The 15,307-nt window shown below is 54.6% G+C and overlaps 1 protein-coding gene across 1 annotated transcript; it reads right to left on the bottom strand.

Annotated features, from left to right (window-relative positions):
- Positions 1-8,584: 8,584 nt before the first annotated feature.
- TLX1 (T cell leukemia homeobox 1) lies at positions 8,585-14,719 on the bottom strand. The gene is made up of 3 exons (XM_063339644.1): positions 14,251-14,719; positions 12,464-12,665; positions 8,585-8,807 (listed from the first exon to the last, which is right to left on the bottom strand). The coding sequence occupies exons 1-3, from the start codon at positions 14,717-14,719 to the stop codon at positions 8,585-8,587; spliced, it is 894 nt and encodes a 297-aa protein (XP_063195714.1).
- Between the last annotated feature and the right edge of the window lie 588 nt (positions 14,720-15,307).

Raw genomic sequence — 15,307 nt, 5'->3', positions numbered from 1 at the left:
AGTGGTCCTGCACGCATTCACATGTGCCATCCTGACACTGCCCAGCTCACCCCAACATCCTTCAGACCTACCCATCACATGAAGCATCAGAAGACGGGACATCCCATGGGAAGTCTCGCTTCTGAATGCTGGTGGGGAACACTGAATTTAAGGGAATCCATCCCCTGCATTTCTCAGTGCTGGTTCTATCTCCGATCCTGAAGGCCAAGCTCGCGGCTGGGCTGCGCTTTTTCCTGAGCTGCCTCCCCAGTGCTCCCAGTCTGAGCCGCCCCGGGGTTAGCCTGGGGCTCGGCTGCCCGTGAGCATCCCCACGCGTGTAGACGGGGCGGGAAGGACCGCCGTGTCGCCGATGCCGGGGTTGGGGGGGGCGGGGGGGGTACCTGTTGATGGGGCAGCAGCAGGCGCTGTCTGGCCCCTAGATGGAGCTCGGCACCCACCGTTTGCTCCTGGGTGCCCCCAAAGGGCTGGCAGCGGGGGCGACAACGGAGCTGGCAGGGATGCTCGCCGGCAGCTTCCCCGCCTCAGCACAGGGGCGAGTAGAGGGGCAGGGTGTCCCCCCTGGTCCTGCGTGTCTAACTCACCCACGGGTGCTCACACCTGGCTGGAGAGGTGGCCACCAGGACACGGTTTCCCTCCAGCTAGCGTGCGCCGTCCTGGGCTCTGGCCAGCTCACCATGCACCAGGTTCACCTGTGAAGCCGCGGTGCCACGCATTTTGAGGGGAAACACCCATAGCTTTGACCCCTATTTGTCCAAAGGTGCTTGCGGGAGGGTTTATCTTGCCCTGGACCCCATCCTTTGGGGGAAAATAGACAGCCAAGCTACCCCTCTCTCTACCCGCTGAAGAGAGGCCTGAGGTCCTCTGGCTACCATCCAGAGAACATCTACAGGCCCTTCAAATAAAGGCAAATAAGAGAGAGTTTTCGGAGACTGAAATGGTGGGTGGCGCACAAAGAAAGCAGGAAGGCCCATGGGGTCAGAGCCACGCAAGGCAGCACCTGTAGCACTGCCAGGCAATACTCACCCAGTCCCCACCACCCCACGTCTTGTATGGGGGGTCTCCACTCCCCCCATCCCACCAGGGACAGTTTGGGCTGAGCTATCAGCCACAGTCAGGGCTTTCTCTGGGAAGGGGAGCAGCAGGGCTGGAGTCAGGACCTGCCTCCTGTGATTCCACTTGTCGGCAGCAAAGGGAGAGGAACCAGCTCTGGCAACGCAGGAGACGTTCAGCAACAGGACACCATTCCTCACTCCTTGCCTCTTTTGGCAGTGTCTGTGGCCACAAGCTCTCTCAGGAAACCCTTGCCACCGGATAGAGTTACAGGTGTGTCTCTGCCTGTCCCTGGGCTTTCTCTGCCACGGATGTGGTGTGTTTCCCCAGGGGCTGGCACACACACACGTGCACCCTGGGGTCCCAGCATGGGCTCTGCACTCCCTTGCCTAACTGCTACGAGTCTTGCTTCTGCCTGAAGTGTGTGGCACAGCTCTGCTTGAGGGTATATGTACCCCCAGATACCCAAAGGACCAGTCCTGGAGAGAGACTGTGTGGGAACGGCTGTGTGTCCACCAACAGATCCCTCTTGCCTCGCTCCCCGGAGAGCATGCTCTGCTCTGCATCCCAGCTCCTGCCTCTGGACGCGGTGGTATGAACAACGGCCAAGGCAGGTTTCAGACCTGTCATAACAACCGATAAGGTTTCAACATTTGTTTTCACTCCATCCCAAAGTGAAAGCCAAATCTCTCCAAGTGTTTCCACAAGGACGGAGGCGGGCAGTGGGGAATGCCCCCTCAGCAGATCCCTCTCTTCCCTCTGCAAACAGCCATGTCAGTGGGCAGGGCGCCCAGGACGCGTCCCTCTGTGGTCACAGGGGTCCCTCCAACAGCAGCAGTGCACAGCCTGGCAGTGGCAGAGACACAAGTGTTGTAAAAGTGTATAAAACTTCCCGGAGCTTAATCCTGGAAGGAGGGCAGTGCCCTGGATACAGGCCAGCAGCTACCACCATGCTCCGCGCCTACGTCACCAGGGGATGCCATAGCCAGGACCCGCGATTCAGCAGCAGCCTCGTGATGTGACACCTCCAGACCCTGCGAGCTCCTCCAGCACATGCCACCCGCGGCAGGGCCAGGTACAGTCCCTGCTGGGGGACAGCCCTCTTCTGCCCACCCCAGGCTCCTGCTGGACCAGGACCCCATGTCCCAGGTGCCCCCGCACCGCTTGCCCCCACACCGCATGGGCCTGCAGGAACTCGGTGCCTTTTTTCTGCAGCTTTCAAAAGAGAATCCTCCTGGTACATCGTGGCTCCCAGGGACCTGCCGGCGTTTGTCCCCTTCTAACCCAGCCTGGCCTTGGAGGACACCCCTCTTCTCCCCCAGGCTCTCGGGGGTCTCCTGTGAAAACAGCCAGGTCAGCTGGGGAGACTCTTACCCCGGGAGAGGGAGAGCTGTGCAGAGGCCTGGCCACAACTCAGTGCACTTGTGCTCGCTTCCTCACGACGACCCTGAGCAAGCCCCTTCCCTGCCTGTAACTCTTTTTTCCCCCCTTTGCCACTTTACGTGGGGAGATCTTGGGATCAAGCCCTGCCTCTCAGCATGTTTACGTCCAACATACCTGATAGCCCGGGCTCGGTCTTGCTCCCGCTGACCACCAGCATCGAAAACCAAACACTTTCTAGATGAAAACCCCAAAAGGAAGAGTCTGGCCAGCCCCGACGTGTGCCCAAAAGCCGAGAATCAGCAACAGCAGGTACCCATTGCTAAACAGAGTTGACTTTCCAAAAAAAATTCCTTTTCCTGAGACAGGAAAGACCCTGGGAAAAGGAGCTTTTCTCCATGTTTTCATCTATCCCTGTCTTTGTACCGCTTCCCAACTGTAGTTAAAAAAAGTATATATTGATTGATATTTTTTAATCACCGCTTTGTTATTTTTAGGCGGCTGCAGTCCAGGAAAGACAGACAGTTAACCGCAGCTCGCAGACCAGCGGGTTTGCATTCTTTGCAGGCAGCGAGAAAACGAGTTTCCTCAGGCCTCGCTCCTTCCCGCTCAAGAATTAGAGCGGGGACTCCCCCTCTATTTCTGCTCATTTTATTGTCGCTCCAGCAGCGGAGAGGCAAAGGGCGGCTGAGCTGAGGGTAAGTACTGAATTTGCAGCCCCGAGGAAGCGCGGGGCAGGGGTTCGCAGCTCGCTGCAGCGGGGGATTCGCACACCTTCAGCGCTCAGCCTTTCGGCTGGAGGTTTTGGCGCGTAATTAGGACTTAACACAGCTAAAAGCTGCCGGAGCCAGCCCCAGGCTTACCACAAGTAGCTGAAAAAAAAAATTTAGAAAAAAAAAAAAAAAGGAAAGAAACCAAAAATGGATTTCCACACTTGGAAAAAAAATCAAGATTTTTTTCAGTGCCTTTGGAAAAAAAAAATCTCTTTGAATACAGTTTTGACTTGAATAAATTTATAGAATCCATTTAAAACTATCAAAATAACAAGGAATTTCTAACCAATGGAAAGGAATAAGGGCAAAGAACCTCCCTCCTAATCTTGGGCAAGCACCGACACATCAAACAGAAATTTCCTACTGTAACAAAGGCAAAAATAATACTAAGAACGATAATTAAAAAAAATAAAATCAAAGTCCCAGCTATCTTCACAAACAAAAGGTCTGCAAAAGTGGAGACAATCTGATTTGACTGCAGCAGAAGCTTGTTGTGATACTCTACAGCTTTGTGTTCTTTTCTTGTTCCCTTAATATTTGTTAAAAATAAAATAAAATCTAAATCTAATTTTTCCTTCACAAACTAAGACCTTTTCATTTAGAAAATTTCCACCCGCCCTATTTTCGTACTTCCAAATCTTATTTCACAAACATTTTTCAAACAAGCGGCCATCAAAACTGACTGTAGCACAAAGAAATCAGCGTCACTCAGTCGGCCTGCTTCTAGCAGGAAGAAAAAAAAAAAAAAAAAAAAAAAAAGGAAAAGATTAATTCAAAAAGTTCCAGCTGTCCCAGAACCCCAGACAGGCCTGGCTTTTTACTGTAACCCAAACAGTTTTCAGCAAAGCCATTTTCAGTTTTGCCAGTAAATTGGCTTGTGTTTTGTACCCCCTCTAGCCCACACCTGTGTGGAAGCTGTCCTTGGCAGCACGGAGGGGGCTATCTCCCACGGGCTGGGCTCCCCCCAACACCATGTCAAGTCAGCACCCCTGGTTTTAACCTCTTTTTTTTTTTTTTGGTGGTTCGGTTGATTAAGGGCACCTAATTAGGTGGTTTTGGTTAATTAGGATCCAAAAATACTAATCTACAGTCCCAGTGAAGTAATGAGAGAGATCCTACATACGGGTGTTCGTGGGGGTCGGGGCCTCTCTTTATTATCAATTATTCAAACCGAATTAGAGGATACGTACGCCCGCCTGGGTCTTCCTCCGGCAAATGCCACACGCAGGTGACTCTCACAGGAAAAACAGCATTACATATACAACAAATGCCCTGTAGATGGACGATGCAGACCAAGAAAAGCTGCACGTAGCCTTTACAAGTGCTCGCATAGAAACCGGGGCATCCACATACCGCAAGGGGCCAAACGTGCTGGCCCGTGCCCAGGGAAAAGCTCAACTGCAGGCTCCGCTCAAGGCAGGAGGCTCCAACAAAGACCCTTCAGCCTTTCCCTAGGCCCGTCCCTCCGCAGGGACCAACCAACTGATCCTCATTTGGATGACTCATGCGCTTAACTAATTGGCTAAATGGGGGCCAGACCTCTGGCTCCCTCGTGCCCACATAGTTTGCTGAGCTGGGACCGAACCCAGACGACCGCAGCCCATCCAGCTGGGCTTCGTCTCTTCCAACTCCGCACAGATGTTTAATATGCCGCTTGCTCGTGCAAAGACGGTGCTTTCCCCCGCTATACACACCTCAAAATTCGCCTTTAAAAGCTCATCACGTCCATAGCCAACCCAACACGATGGATAGCTCTTGGTCCCTGGCAGAGTTGCGGGCGATAGAGACGTGTGGCCGTCCTCTCCTGCCATGCCCCATGCGGGTTTTCCCCTCCGGCCCAAGTTCTTCTTCTGCCTCGGTCTGTATTTCCTAGATACAGGCAAACATTTCTTCCTAACTCCCATTTTACATTTGTGATTGTCTACCTTTTGAGACAGAGGGGAGAGTGGAGCGACTTTCAAGGCGTCTTAGTGCAATTTTATTCCTGTTCCCAAATAGGTGTAATCGGGAAATTTAAATTAGCCTTCAACATGGTATGGATGGCCCCGGGATATGGCTGAGGTGATGTCAGTCTACAAAACATATCATTACGTGTCATCGTCGTTTCATGTCATTGCTTATTGATTTAATTCCATCATATTTCAGGCAACTTTTATTGTCTAGGTACAGATCATCACGTTAATAACTGAAAGCACGTATGCAGATATCAAAAACACTTCCTGCCACTAAACCAATTTTTAAAATGAATCCAGGAGAAATATTTTAAGAGAAATTCCTTCCAGAAGCAATTGTTCCAGGGACAAGAAAGACCGGACAACTATTTTTCTGGTTCCAATGTTACATATATAGTAAATTCATATCAAGATTTCTTTTCTGGTCTTCTTTTTTTTTAACAGGAAAGATTGATAAGAAAAGGAGGAAGTCAACAGTTTCGAGAACAAGGTGTAGCTAAATATTGTATCTAAGCACATGCCCTCGAATGCGCATTATCATACATTCAACTTCGCTGGGGAACATTTTGGAATATGAACTGAATAATGTGGATATTATAAAATGGCTGTCTTGGAATTAAATTTTACGATATTGATGTGTCATAATAATAAAATAGAAAACACTTTAATATCAACAGTGAGCTCCATCATCTTTTTTTTTATTATTATTATTATTATTTTGTAGTTGGTGGTTTTTCCTACGCAGAAACCTTGAAAACAAAAACGTACACTGCAACAAACTGTAAACCGTTAAAGATTTGCACACAGCAATGCCTTCTGAAGGAGTAAGCCCTAACCCCGGTGTTATCTGTGTAGCCAAAGTTAGGCATACATTAAATAATTAGCTTAATCAGCTCCTAAAAATCTGTCTGGGCTATGAAACAGAATTCAACAAAAGACTTCCATGAAATTTATCTTGGGGGAAAAAAAAATAAGGTGTTTTATTTTAGTAGTTTCTTTAGTTCTTTAGTACCTTCTAAACATACCTCCAAAAATATGTGCTTTCTGAATTTACTTATTTTCCTCTGATTTTTCTTTTTTTTTTTTTGGGGGGGGGGTGGTAGTCAGGTTTTTTTTTCCTTTTTTGGCTTCTCATCCCTCCGTCGCTGCAGATGTTTCTCTGTGGACTGCAGGAGGGGAAAATCCTGCAGCACCATAAATTTTCAGCCCGATCCTGCAGTAACAGATTTCGGATAAAGCGGGCTATTCCTATGCTCCCCTAACAAGCTCCCAGCAATGCTGCGCCCAGAGGACCCAGCTTCCAGGAGCACGATCAGCCACCGAGTGTCAAAGGCTGGGGTTATTTTGTCACCCACTTCCCCCAGGGTCACGGCAGGGGGTCCCCACCAGCGGCTTCTGGCTGGACGCCTTTTTCAGTCCTCTCCTCCAATATCCTTTACTGCGTAATTCCCAGCGATTGGAAGGAAATGCCAGGCTGAAGCCAACACATCTTCCCCAGCCGTAAGGCTGGGAATCTCCACCAAGGAAGCCAATGGGTGTTTTCCCACTGCTTTGATTTTCCTCCGAGAAAGGCTTGCCTAGCTGGGGACAATGTCCCTGAGCGCGGCTGAGCATGAACGGAAAACAGTGTCCCTAGAAAAATTCCCTGCAAGGCTGTCTCCAAAATGCACTCTTATAGGTCTCTCCACATCCAAATGCTGCTTTCTATACAAAGTTTCAGACACGAATAACTCTAGCCCCCCCCAGCCCAGGCGAGACCCCACTCTAAGGGCTGATTCAAGACATTATTCACCGTGTGATTAAGGCGAAGCCCCTGCGCAATTCCTGCCACCCCCGGCAAGCCCCCCCCAACAGGGCTTCCATTAAAGCTGGCGCCAAATGCGCTGCTGGGTCGAAGCCTGAAAATATTTACAGGATGGGGGATTAAAATACAGCAAATTGCCTCCGGAGCTTCCAAAGCCAAGCGGACTTGAGCGAAGTCAAATGGAAACGCTAACTCTATTTTCATCTTAAACAAATGGCAGAGGCTTCAGCGTTAGCTGTGATACGCTGTCTCCTCTCGGGGAACTAATAGACAGGGAAGAGCAAGGCTTTAAATGATTTATTCAGTACCCTGGAGACTTTTCTTTTTTATTTTCTTTTTCGTTTCCACATAAATTACACAAGCACTTTATAAAATGAATACACATAAAACACCTTATAAGTGCATAACTTAAAAAACCCAAACAAACGAATGCCTTTAAAAATCTCACTGAAAATAGGTTTTCTGATTGCTTGCTTGTACTAGCTGCTTAAATTGGCAGTGCTGTTTTAGATTATAAGTAACTGAAAAATATATACTGTATATATATATATCTATATATTCCTGGCATTTGCTATAAGAAGTGCTTTGTTTAATTGTGTCTCATTCCCTCGGTACAATTAAAGAAACAACTAAGTTGAACGGGTTGAGAGTGAAATCGATTTTTTGCCATCAGGAACTGCCTTCTAAAGGGAAACAGGTAAAATAAAACATTGGACAACATTTTGCAAATGATATGGAAATAATCCACAGAAAGAAACTGCATTACCCCTGCAAACTGCCACCGAGGTCTTCTCGTTATTAAAATACACGCTGATGGGCACGGAGTCCGTGGCAGCCGGGGACAGTTTGGGCTCTTCATACAATTGAGATATCATATTTACCGTCCTCAGGAGTCTGTCAGATCCTTCTCTTATTCCCCCCTCGCAAGAAAAAATTAATGAAAAAGGGGAGGAGAGACGGCGAGGTGAGATGCGAAGGGTTCCCATCTGGCGCGAGCAGAAATTGCTGCTGTTTCCTCCATTTGTTGCGTTCCCGAACGTCTCCGGCGCAGGCGACCCGAGGAGGCTCACGGAGGAGACGTGCTTTCCAGGGAGCCTCCTCCTTTTGTTTCAAGCCATCAGTCCAAATTATACATATATATATATATATATACACACACACACTTTTTTAATATATATATATATATATGGATATATAGGAGTGACCCCAGGGTTTCCACTGCCACCAGCAGAATCTGAAGGAAGTTTTCTCTCCCCGGCTGGGCAAACGCCGGCGGCCGTGTCTGTCAGGGCTGGGCTTTTTGTCTGGCAGCACGTCAACAAGTTCACGGTCAGCACCGGAGACTTTCAAGAGAACAAAAGGGCTGGGGGGAGGCGAGACACCACCGCTGCTCCAGCAACCCCACGGGCGGGGAGAGTTTTTGGGGTGGTTTCCCTTCCTTTTGGTCCTCGCGGAGGGTTTTCCTGGCCAGATGCGTGGGATTCACATGTGGCCGGAGGACTGCGGGGTGCCAGCCTTCTCCAGGGACAAACAGGGATGCCACACGTCCCACCAGGGATGCCACGTGTTCCACCGGAGACAGCCCCGCCAGCAGAAGGTGCACGTGCCGCCGGTGGGTGCCAGCCTTATTCGCAAGCGGAGGCGACGGTGGTGACGCTGGTGATCTTTGTGGAGTCATCAGACCAAGGCTGGAGGTTCTGGAGGGCGAAGAGAGAGGAGTTGTGAACGCAGATGGGGTCGGCTTGGATGGGCTGGTTGATGGTTTTTTGGAAGGCCTCCTGCTGCAGCTGCATGAGGATACGGTTCGCTTGCTGCCGCTCGGCCTCCCGCTCCTCCGCCGTCTGCCTCCTGGGAGAGAGGGAGAGGTTAGGGGAGGCCTGGGGAGCAAAGGAGGGGCATCTCTGGAGAGAAGAACATTGTATTGAGTGCTTAGGGCTGGGTGGGGTAGAAAAAGAGGGTGCCTAGCCACAGTGTGGTCCCACATTCCCTGCGCAAACTGCCATGAAGTCCCATAAACCGGTGGCTGTGGTCTGATCAAAGAGAGCTGGGAGCAACCCACAGCTCTGGGCTTTTTTTCGGTCCACGGGAAAAATCCAAGCAGGGCCAGGACACCACCTAAAGGGGCACAAGGTGGGGCTGCAAAAGGTGCCATTCCCTGGGCATGCGCTCCGTGCCCAGCAGCGAGAGCCAAGCGCACAATGTCCCATCGAGGAGCACGGGGCAGGAGCGAGGCGAGACATCCCGGACTGGCGGTGCCACACGGCTGGGAGATGGGCAATGTCACCCCAGACATCCCTTTCCCTGCACCCAGGTGTGCCACCTCCTCTGCCAGGCTGCGGTGGCCAGCTGAGGAGAGTCTGCATGAAGGTCACAACATGCCCATGGCAGGCAGGACAAAAATCAGCAAAATATTGGCTGAACACTAGAAACACTTTTTTAGCAGTGAGAAGAATCAAAGCCCAGAATAAACTGTCTGGGCAGGGTGGAGGACGACATTTTTAAGAACAGGTTGGACATGTGTCTGTCTGGAATGACACCGGCAGAGCTGATCCTGCCAAGGAGGGGGATTAGGGGGCCTGCAGGGGTCCTCTCCAGCACTGGTAGGGTCCCAGCTCCGGGCTGTCTGGGAGGAGGGGACGGGATAGGTAGAAATGGCCTGAGCGCACTTAAATCCACAATGAAAATCCACCCCCCCCTCGCTTGGATGGCGGGTCAGCCTGCAGGCTGCAGCCTGTGGTCACCTCTGCTTTTAGTGGTGAACATCACCTGGCACCTTCTGCGATGCTGCTGGGAAAGCCTGGGGGTAGCTCACAGCAGCCATCCCAGGATGATCTCCAAAGCACCCCCTCCCTTGCTCATACGCCCGGCCCCAGCCGATGCTCTCCCGGCAGCTTCAGTGGATCAGTGACAGGGGAAATGGCAGCTTTTTAATTTAGCAACTCGGAGGGATGTGAAATGTTTCATCTTCTTTGGCTGGGGGGATTGGAAGTGGCAGCTCCAAGCTCCGCAGTGACATCTCGGAGCGCAGGGCAGGGGGCCCTGGCTGCCCACCACCGGGGAAGCGGGAGAGGGCTGGATGTGGGCGATGGGCCTCCGGGCCACCTGCGCCTCCAGGTGTGCAGCCAGGGCTCCTGCCCGGGAGCAGGTAGCCTAGGGCTCAGTCCCTGCTCTAAGTCACCGTGTCAACATCTCACATCAGACATCCCAGGGAGAGGGGGCTCGGAGCAGCACCAGCCCTCCCCACGCAGCCCGGGAGCAGCTCCGTCTCTGCTTCGATGAATATTTAATGACTCCCTGCACAATGAAGAGATGCTCCGGGAGGAGGGGGGGAGCCCCACATCCAGGGCGGTCAGGAGCACGGGTCGCTGTGAGCACCCAGCTCCCAAATATCTCCCTGGTCCAAGAAGCTGGCTCATTCATGTCAGGCTGGGATTTGCAGGTTTAAATCTGCCTGGAAGGAACTAAACCTCGATGCCCGTGTCTCAAGCAAGAGCCCAAATCTGGGGCTGGGATCACACAGCCACCTCACTCCAGCAGGAGGGGCTCAGGCAAGGGGCAGAGGCCAGACTCTCCCCCCAGATTGCCTTTATTTAAGCACTTAAATCCCTGAAAGGGCTTAAAGTAACTCTCTCTTCTTGGATATTCCCTGCTGCCTAGCTCACACCGTGCCTGGGATCGGCTCCTTCCAATGCCCGTTTCTCCAGGCACTGTTGGCAGCCCACCACCGCTGCAGAGGGAGCTGGGGCAGCCAGCTGGGCGTGCTATCAGCCAGGGGCACCCGCATCTCCACCGCAACGCCCAACGGGCACAGATGCAACCAAGTAGATCTTACAAGCCTGAGTCCCTCTGGCTCAGGCTGGTGGGGATTCTCCCATGTCTAATACTACGGCTGAGGTCAGGCTGCAACCTTTCCCTTAGGGAGAGCCAGGATTTTGTTTCTCTTTACCCAGCTATTTTTTGTGAAACATATGAATAGGTTTGTATCCTCTGCTCTTCTGCCAGAGGGGCCTGAACTTAGCCAACAGACGCAGAGTATTGACAGACAGATGGAGAGCCAGCCAAGCCGCATTTGCCTCACTTCCTTAGGAAACCAGGTTAGAAGACATAGCTGACCCCGTTTTGCAGGCCACGGCAGGACTGTTCCTTCTCCAAGACTCTGCTCCCGGCTATCAGAGTTAACTCCAGCTGGAGACTTCCTGGCACTTGGGGAGCTGCTCTTCCACAGGGTCTTTAGCAAAGGGCTTGCTGAAGGATTCAAGTTCCTTGTCCCCCGTTTCTTATCCAACTTCCGCGTGCCCAGGCAATCACTGTCCCTTTAAGCCTTGGAGAGACCCCAGGGAAGCCCATGAAGAAGCTATTGCCTGCCTGCGCACAAGCGCCCAGTGCTCAGCACCCAGCAACACCCTCCCCCTCTCTGACCTACCAGGGGAGCTGCCCCTTCCCCAGGTCCCCCCTGGCAGGGTGCTTGTCCCCAGCCCGGGGCAGAGCAGGGGGTGCTTCCAGGACACCCCGGGAAGCTGCAGCCTGGGAGGAGCAGGGTCACTCAGGAGCATCCGAGCTCGGTCTCCTCTTGCTCTCCTGCCTGGCTTTACCGGCATGCCCAGCAGGAGGGGAAAAAAAGAAAAAAGAAAAAAAAACCAAAAAACCAAAAAAAAAAAAACAAAAAGAAAAAAAGAAAAAAAGAAAAAAAGAAGCAAAAGCATTTTGGCAATGAGGTGCCTTCAACGCCGCGGGGGTGAGAATTTGCGCGTTACGCAGGGCCTGATATGCCGTCAGCCCCAGGTGCAGGATCCAGCCCGGGCCGTGGCCCTGGCCCAGTCCCGGGGTCTCCTGCACGCTGCTGCCAGGGAAAGAGCCCCTGGTGACACCAACTGCACCCACCGCCTGTCGCCCCCGCACAGCGCACTGCACACCCCCCCCCGCGCACGTGTGTGTGCACACATGCGTGCATCCACCTTGCACATGTGCACACCTACTCGCACGTGGACCCAGTGTGTTCACACAGCATACACACACACACGGAACACACACTGTCTGCACGCACGCTGCACACGCATCCATACGCAGATGCCTTGTTTGCACACACACCCCCACGTATGCTCACAAACGTACGTATACATGCTGCATGTGGGCATGCAGCTTTCACACAAAAGCGTTCACATGCACGGTGCAGCTATACACACTTGCACACATGCCCACAGGTGTGCACACACTCACGCACGCTACATGCACGCACACGCGCAGGCATGTGCACACACGGCCTACACAAACACATGCATATCCACAGGCGCTGCACACACACACACGACTGTGCATTCACACACGCATTCCCACACATGTGTACACACACACACGCGTGACACCCCCATGTGTGCACTCGCAGGGCTTGCACCCCCATGCGCAGCTACCTATGCCCCTGGCAGAGCTGGCGGCAGCCAGGCCTGCTGCCCCAAGGTTGCCCCAGCTCCTGCCCCCCATGTCCGCCGAGCCCCCCATCCCCTCACCTCCACTTGGTGCGCCGGTTCTGGAACCAGGTCTTCACCTGGGCATCTGTCATCTTGAGGGCCTTGGCGAGGGCAGCGCGTTCGGCTGAGGCCAGGTACTTCTGCCGGTGGAAACGCTTCTCCAGCTCACAGATCTGCAGACGGGTGAAGGAGGTGCGCGGCTTCTTCTTCTTGGGGGGCGTGCGGTTCTGGTAGGGGTGACCTATACGGCGTGTTACAGTGAAGGGTGAGAGGGCCACTGGGGGGGACACGGGAGGAAGGGGGGGATGAGAGGCAAAGAAGCAAGCAGCGACACATCAGCAGAGGGGCTCCGGCTCCCGGGGGCGCTGGGCTGGGGACCCCCCCGCTGCGAAGCCGCCGCTTCCCCGCCGGCACCCGCGCATGGGCTGCAAAAACGCGGCGGCCCCGGCGCTTTCCCCGGGCGCTGCGGGCACCCGCCGGGCTCCGCTCGGTTTTGGCGGCGGGGAAGGCGGCCGCTTGCCCGGAGAAGTGCCTGGCCATGGGGATACCGGTAGCGGTAGCCGGTCCCGGCGCCGGGCCGGGGCTCCGCTCTTCGTGCGAACGGGATTCGGTTTAATTTCGTTTGGGCGCGGCGCTAACCGCCGCCGTCCTCAGCCCCGGCGTTTCGTAGCCGGGAAATAACTTCCCGGGCTGGAAACGGGAGTTGCATTTCGTTTGGGTTTTGTTTTGTTGTGTTGGGGTTTTTTTTTAATTATTTTGGGTTTTTTCTTTTTTATTTCCCCCCGCGAAAAAATAGTTGGGGAAAACTGGCGGCGTGTCTCGGCCGGGCCGGGGCTCCGTGAAAATCAGGCCGGTGCCTGTCAGGGGAACGGCCCGTTTCTTCGCCCGCGGCCCTGCCCGAGCCCAGCGCCATAGGGTCGAAATTCAACGTAAACTTGGAAAAATCGGGCCTCGGTTCCCGCCGCCGGGAAGAGAGACCGGTGCGGACGCTGCGGGAGCGAGGGGCTGATTTTTCCCACGTTGTAATTTCCTTGCTTTTGTTGTTTGTTTTTTTCTTTTCGTTGTTCGAGTTTTTGCTTTGTTAGCGACGAAAGACTAGCCCAGATCCAGCTGGAAACGGCGGCGAGTCGGCAAAGCGGCTCCAGCCCGAGCCCGGCTCGGCTCGGGGCTGCAAAAAGTCCCTTTTGGCGGGGGAAAGGCTGAGCCGAAACCCGCAGCCGGAGAAAACCAGCCCGGTCACGGTACGCACGGGAAAAATAGCCGTACGAGGCAACGGGCCGGCCTTCCCGGGCGAGCGAGGGCCGGGGCCGCCGGGCTCCCTTCCCGCCGGGCCGGGCCTCCCAAATAACCCTCCTGTTTTAAAGGAAAATTTCCCCCGGTGTCGGGGCGGGCGGTGGGGAGCTGTGCCCGAGATGTGCGGAGTTTGCCGTCCCGTTTTGTCCCTGCCTGCCTTTCTCGGGCCGCATCCCGGGGAAAAAGAAAAAAAAAAAACAAAAAACAAAACAGAAAAAAAACCACAAATAAAAACAAATAAAACCCCACAACACATACAAACAAAAAAAAAGGAAAAAGAAAAACAAGAAAACAAACAAACAAAACCCCCAAACCCAACGCATTTAGAATGCGCCCGATTTTCCACCCCTTTTCGCTCTTGACCTCCTCCAGGACCGACTTCCCAGGGCGATCCGGGCCGCTCTCTCCCACCCGGGGCCGGATCCTGCTTTCCCCGGCGGGCATCGGCTGCCGCCCCGAGGCCGGGCGGCGGGGAAGGGAGCGGGGCGGCGGGAGCAGGGAGGGAAAAGGGGGGTCCCGATGGCCCGACTCACCTGTGAACCTGTCTTTTGTGTACCGCCTGTTGCTCTCCATCCAGGGGAAAGTGAGCCCCGTGAGACTGTTCATGCCGTTCACCGCCGGCACGGCGGCGGAGAGGGGCTGGTGCACGCCGCCGGCCACCGGGCGATGGGCCGGGACGCGGATCACCCCCCCGGCCGAGCTCAAGGTGTTGCCGTTCATGCTCACCGCCATGTTCACGTTGTAGGAGCCGGGCAGGCCGCCCATGCTGCAGGAGGTGCCGGTGTAGGCGCCGGCCGCGCCGCCGCTCGCCCCGTAGCCACCCGTGACCGTGTTGTAGGCGCTGCCCACGATGCAGCCCAGCCCGTAGTCCGCCGAGTCCTGCAGCCGCGGGTGGGAGACCATGCAACTGCCCGGCTCCGAGGTGTTGAGGATCTGGTCGATGCCGAAGCTGATGGGCTCGGCTTGGCCTTGGTGCAGGTGGTGAGCCCCGAGGTGCTCCATGCCGCCGCCCGGCAGCCGCGCACAACCAACGCCCCGGGGCACCGGAGCCGGACCTCCGCCCCGGGCCGGGCAGCGCAGCCCCGCACCGCCCCGAAACACCGCAACGGAGCAGGGCACAGCCGGGACGTGCCGGCTACAGGCTCGGTCCCATCGCACGGCAGTCGCCCACCCCGAGACACGCCAGCAGAGCCACGCACAGCCGGGACACGGCAGCCACACGCTCAGCCCGGAGACACAACCGCAGAGCCATGCGCAACTCAAGACCGGGAGCTAAAACAACCCCGCAGCCCAGGACACGACAGCCGTGCCACCAGCCGAGGCACAGGAGCTGCACACTCGAGGCGCAACCGCGCCGCACACCCCCACCGCACCCAACAGTCTCCGGGAGCGGAGACGCGACCCCCCCACACCCACGCCCACTGGTCCCACTCCGATGAGACCCCACGCCACCAAGAACACAACCACCTCAAGCCAGAAGCCACTCACCCAAGACACACACACATACAGACACAGGAAGGTGCCCCGGGGCGGGGCGGGGGGCACGGCGATGGGGAACCCAGAGCCCCGCGGAGCGGAGCGGCGCGGAGC

The sequence above is a fragment of the Chroicocephalus ridibundus genome, chromosome 6 (assembly GCF_963924245.1).
Source record: "Chroicocephalus ridibundus chromosome 6, bChrRid1.1, whole genome shotgun sequence".
In the NCBI taxonomy this organism is placed as follows: domain Eukaryota; kingdom Metazoa; phylum Chordata; class Aves; order Charadriiformes; family Laridae; genus Chroicocephalus; species Chroicocephalus ridibundus.
This window is presented reverse-complemented; position numbering and strand designations above follow the sequence as displayed.

What these genes read in the sequence shown, in the direction of transcription:
- TLX1 (XM_063339644.1), bottom strand. Translation starts at nt 14,719, where the DNA reads ATGGAGCACCTCGGGGCTCACCACCTGCACCAAGGCCAAGCCGAGCCC. An exon ending in CACAAAAGACAGGTTCACAG is followed by an intron (nt 12,666 to 14,250) that starts GTGAGTCGGGCC and finishes CACGCCGTATAG; the next exon opens with GTCACCCCTACCAGAACCGC. An exon ending in AACCGGCGCACCAAGTGGAG is followed by an intron (nt 8,808 to 12,463) that starts GTGAGGGGATGG and finishes CCTCTCTCCCAG; the next exon opens with GAGGCAGACGGCGGAGGAGC.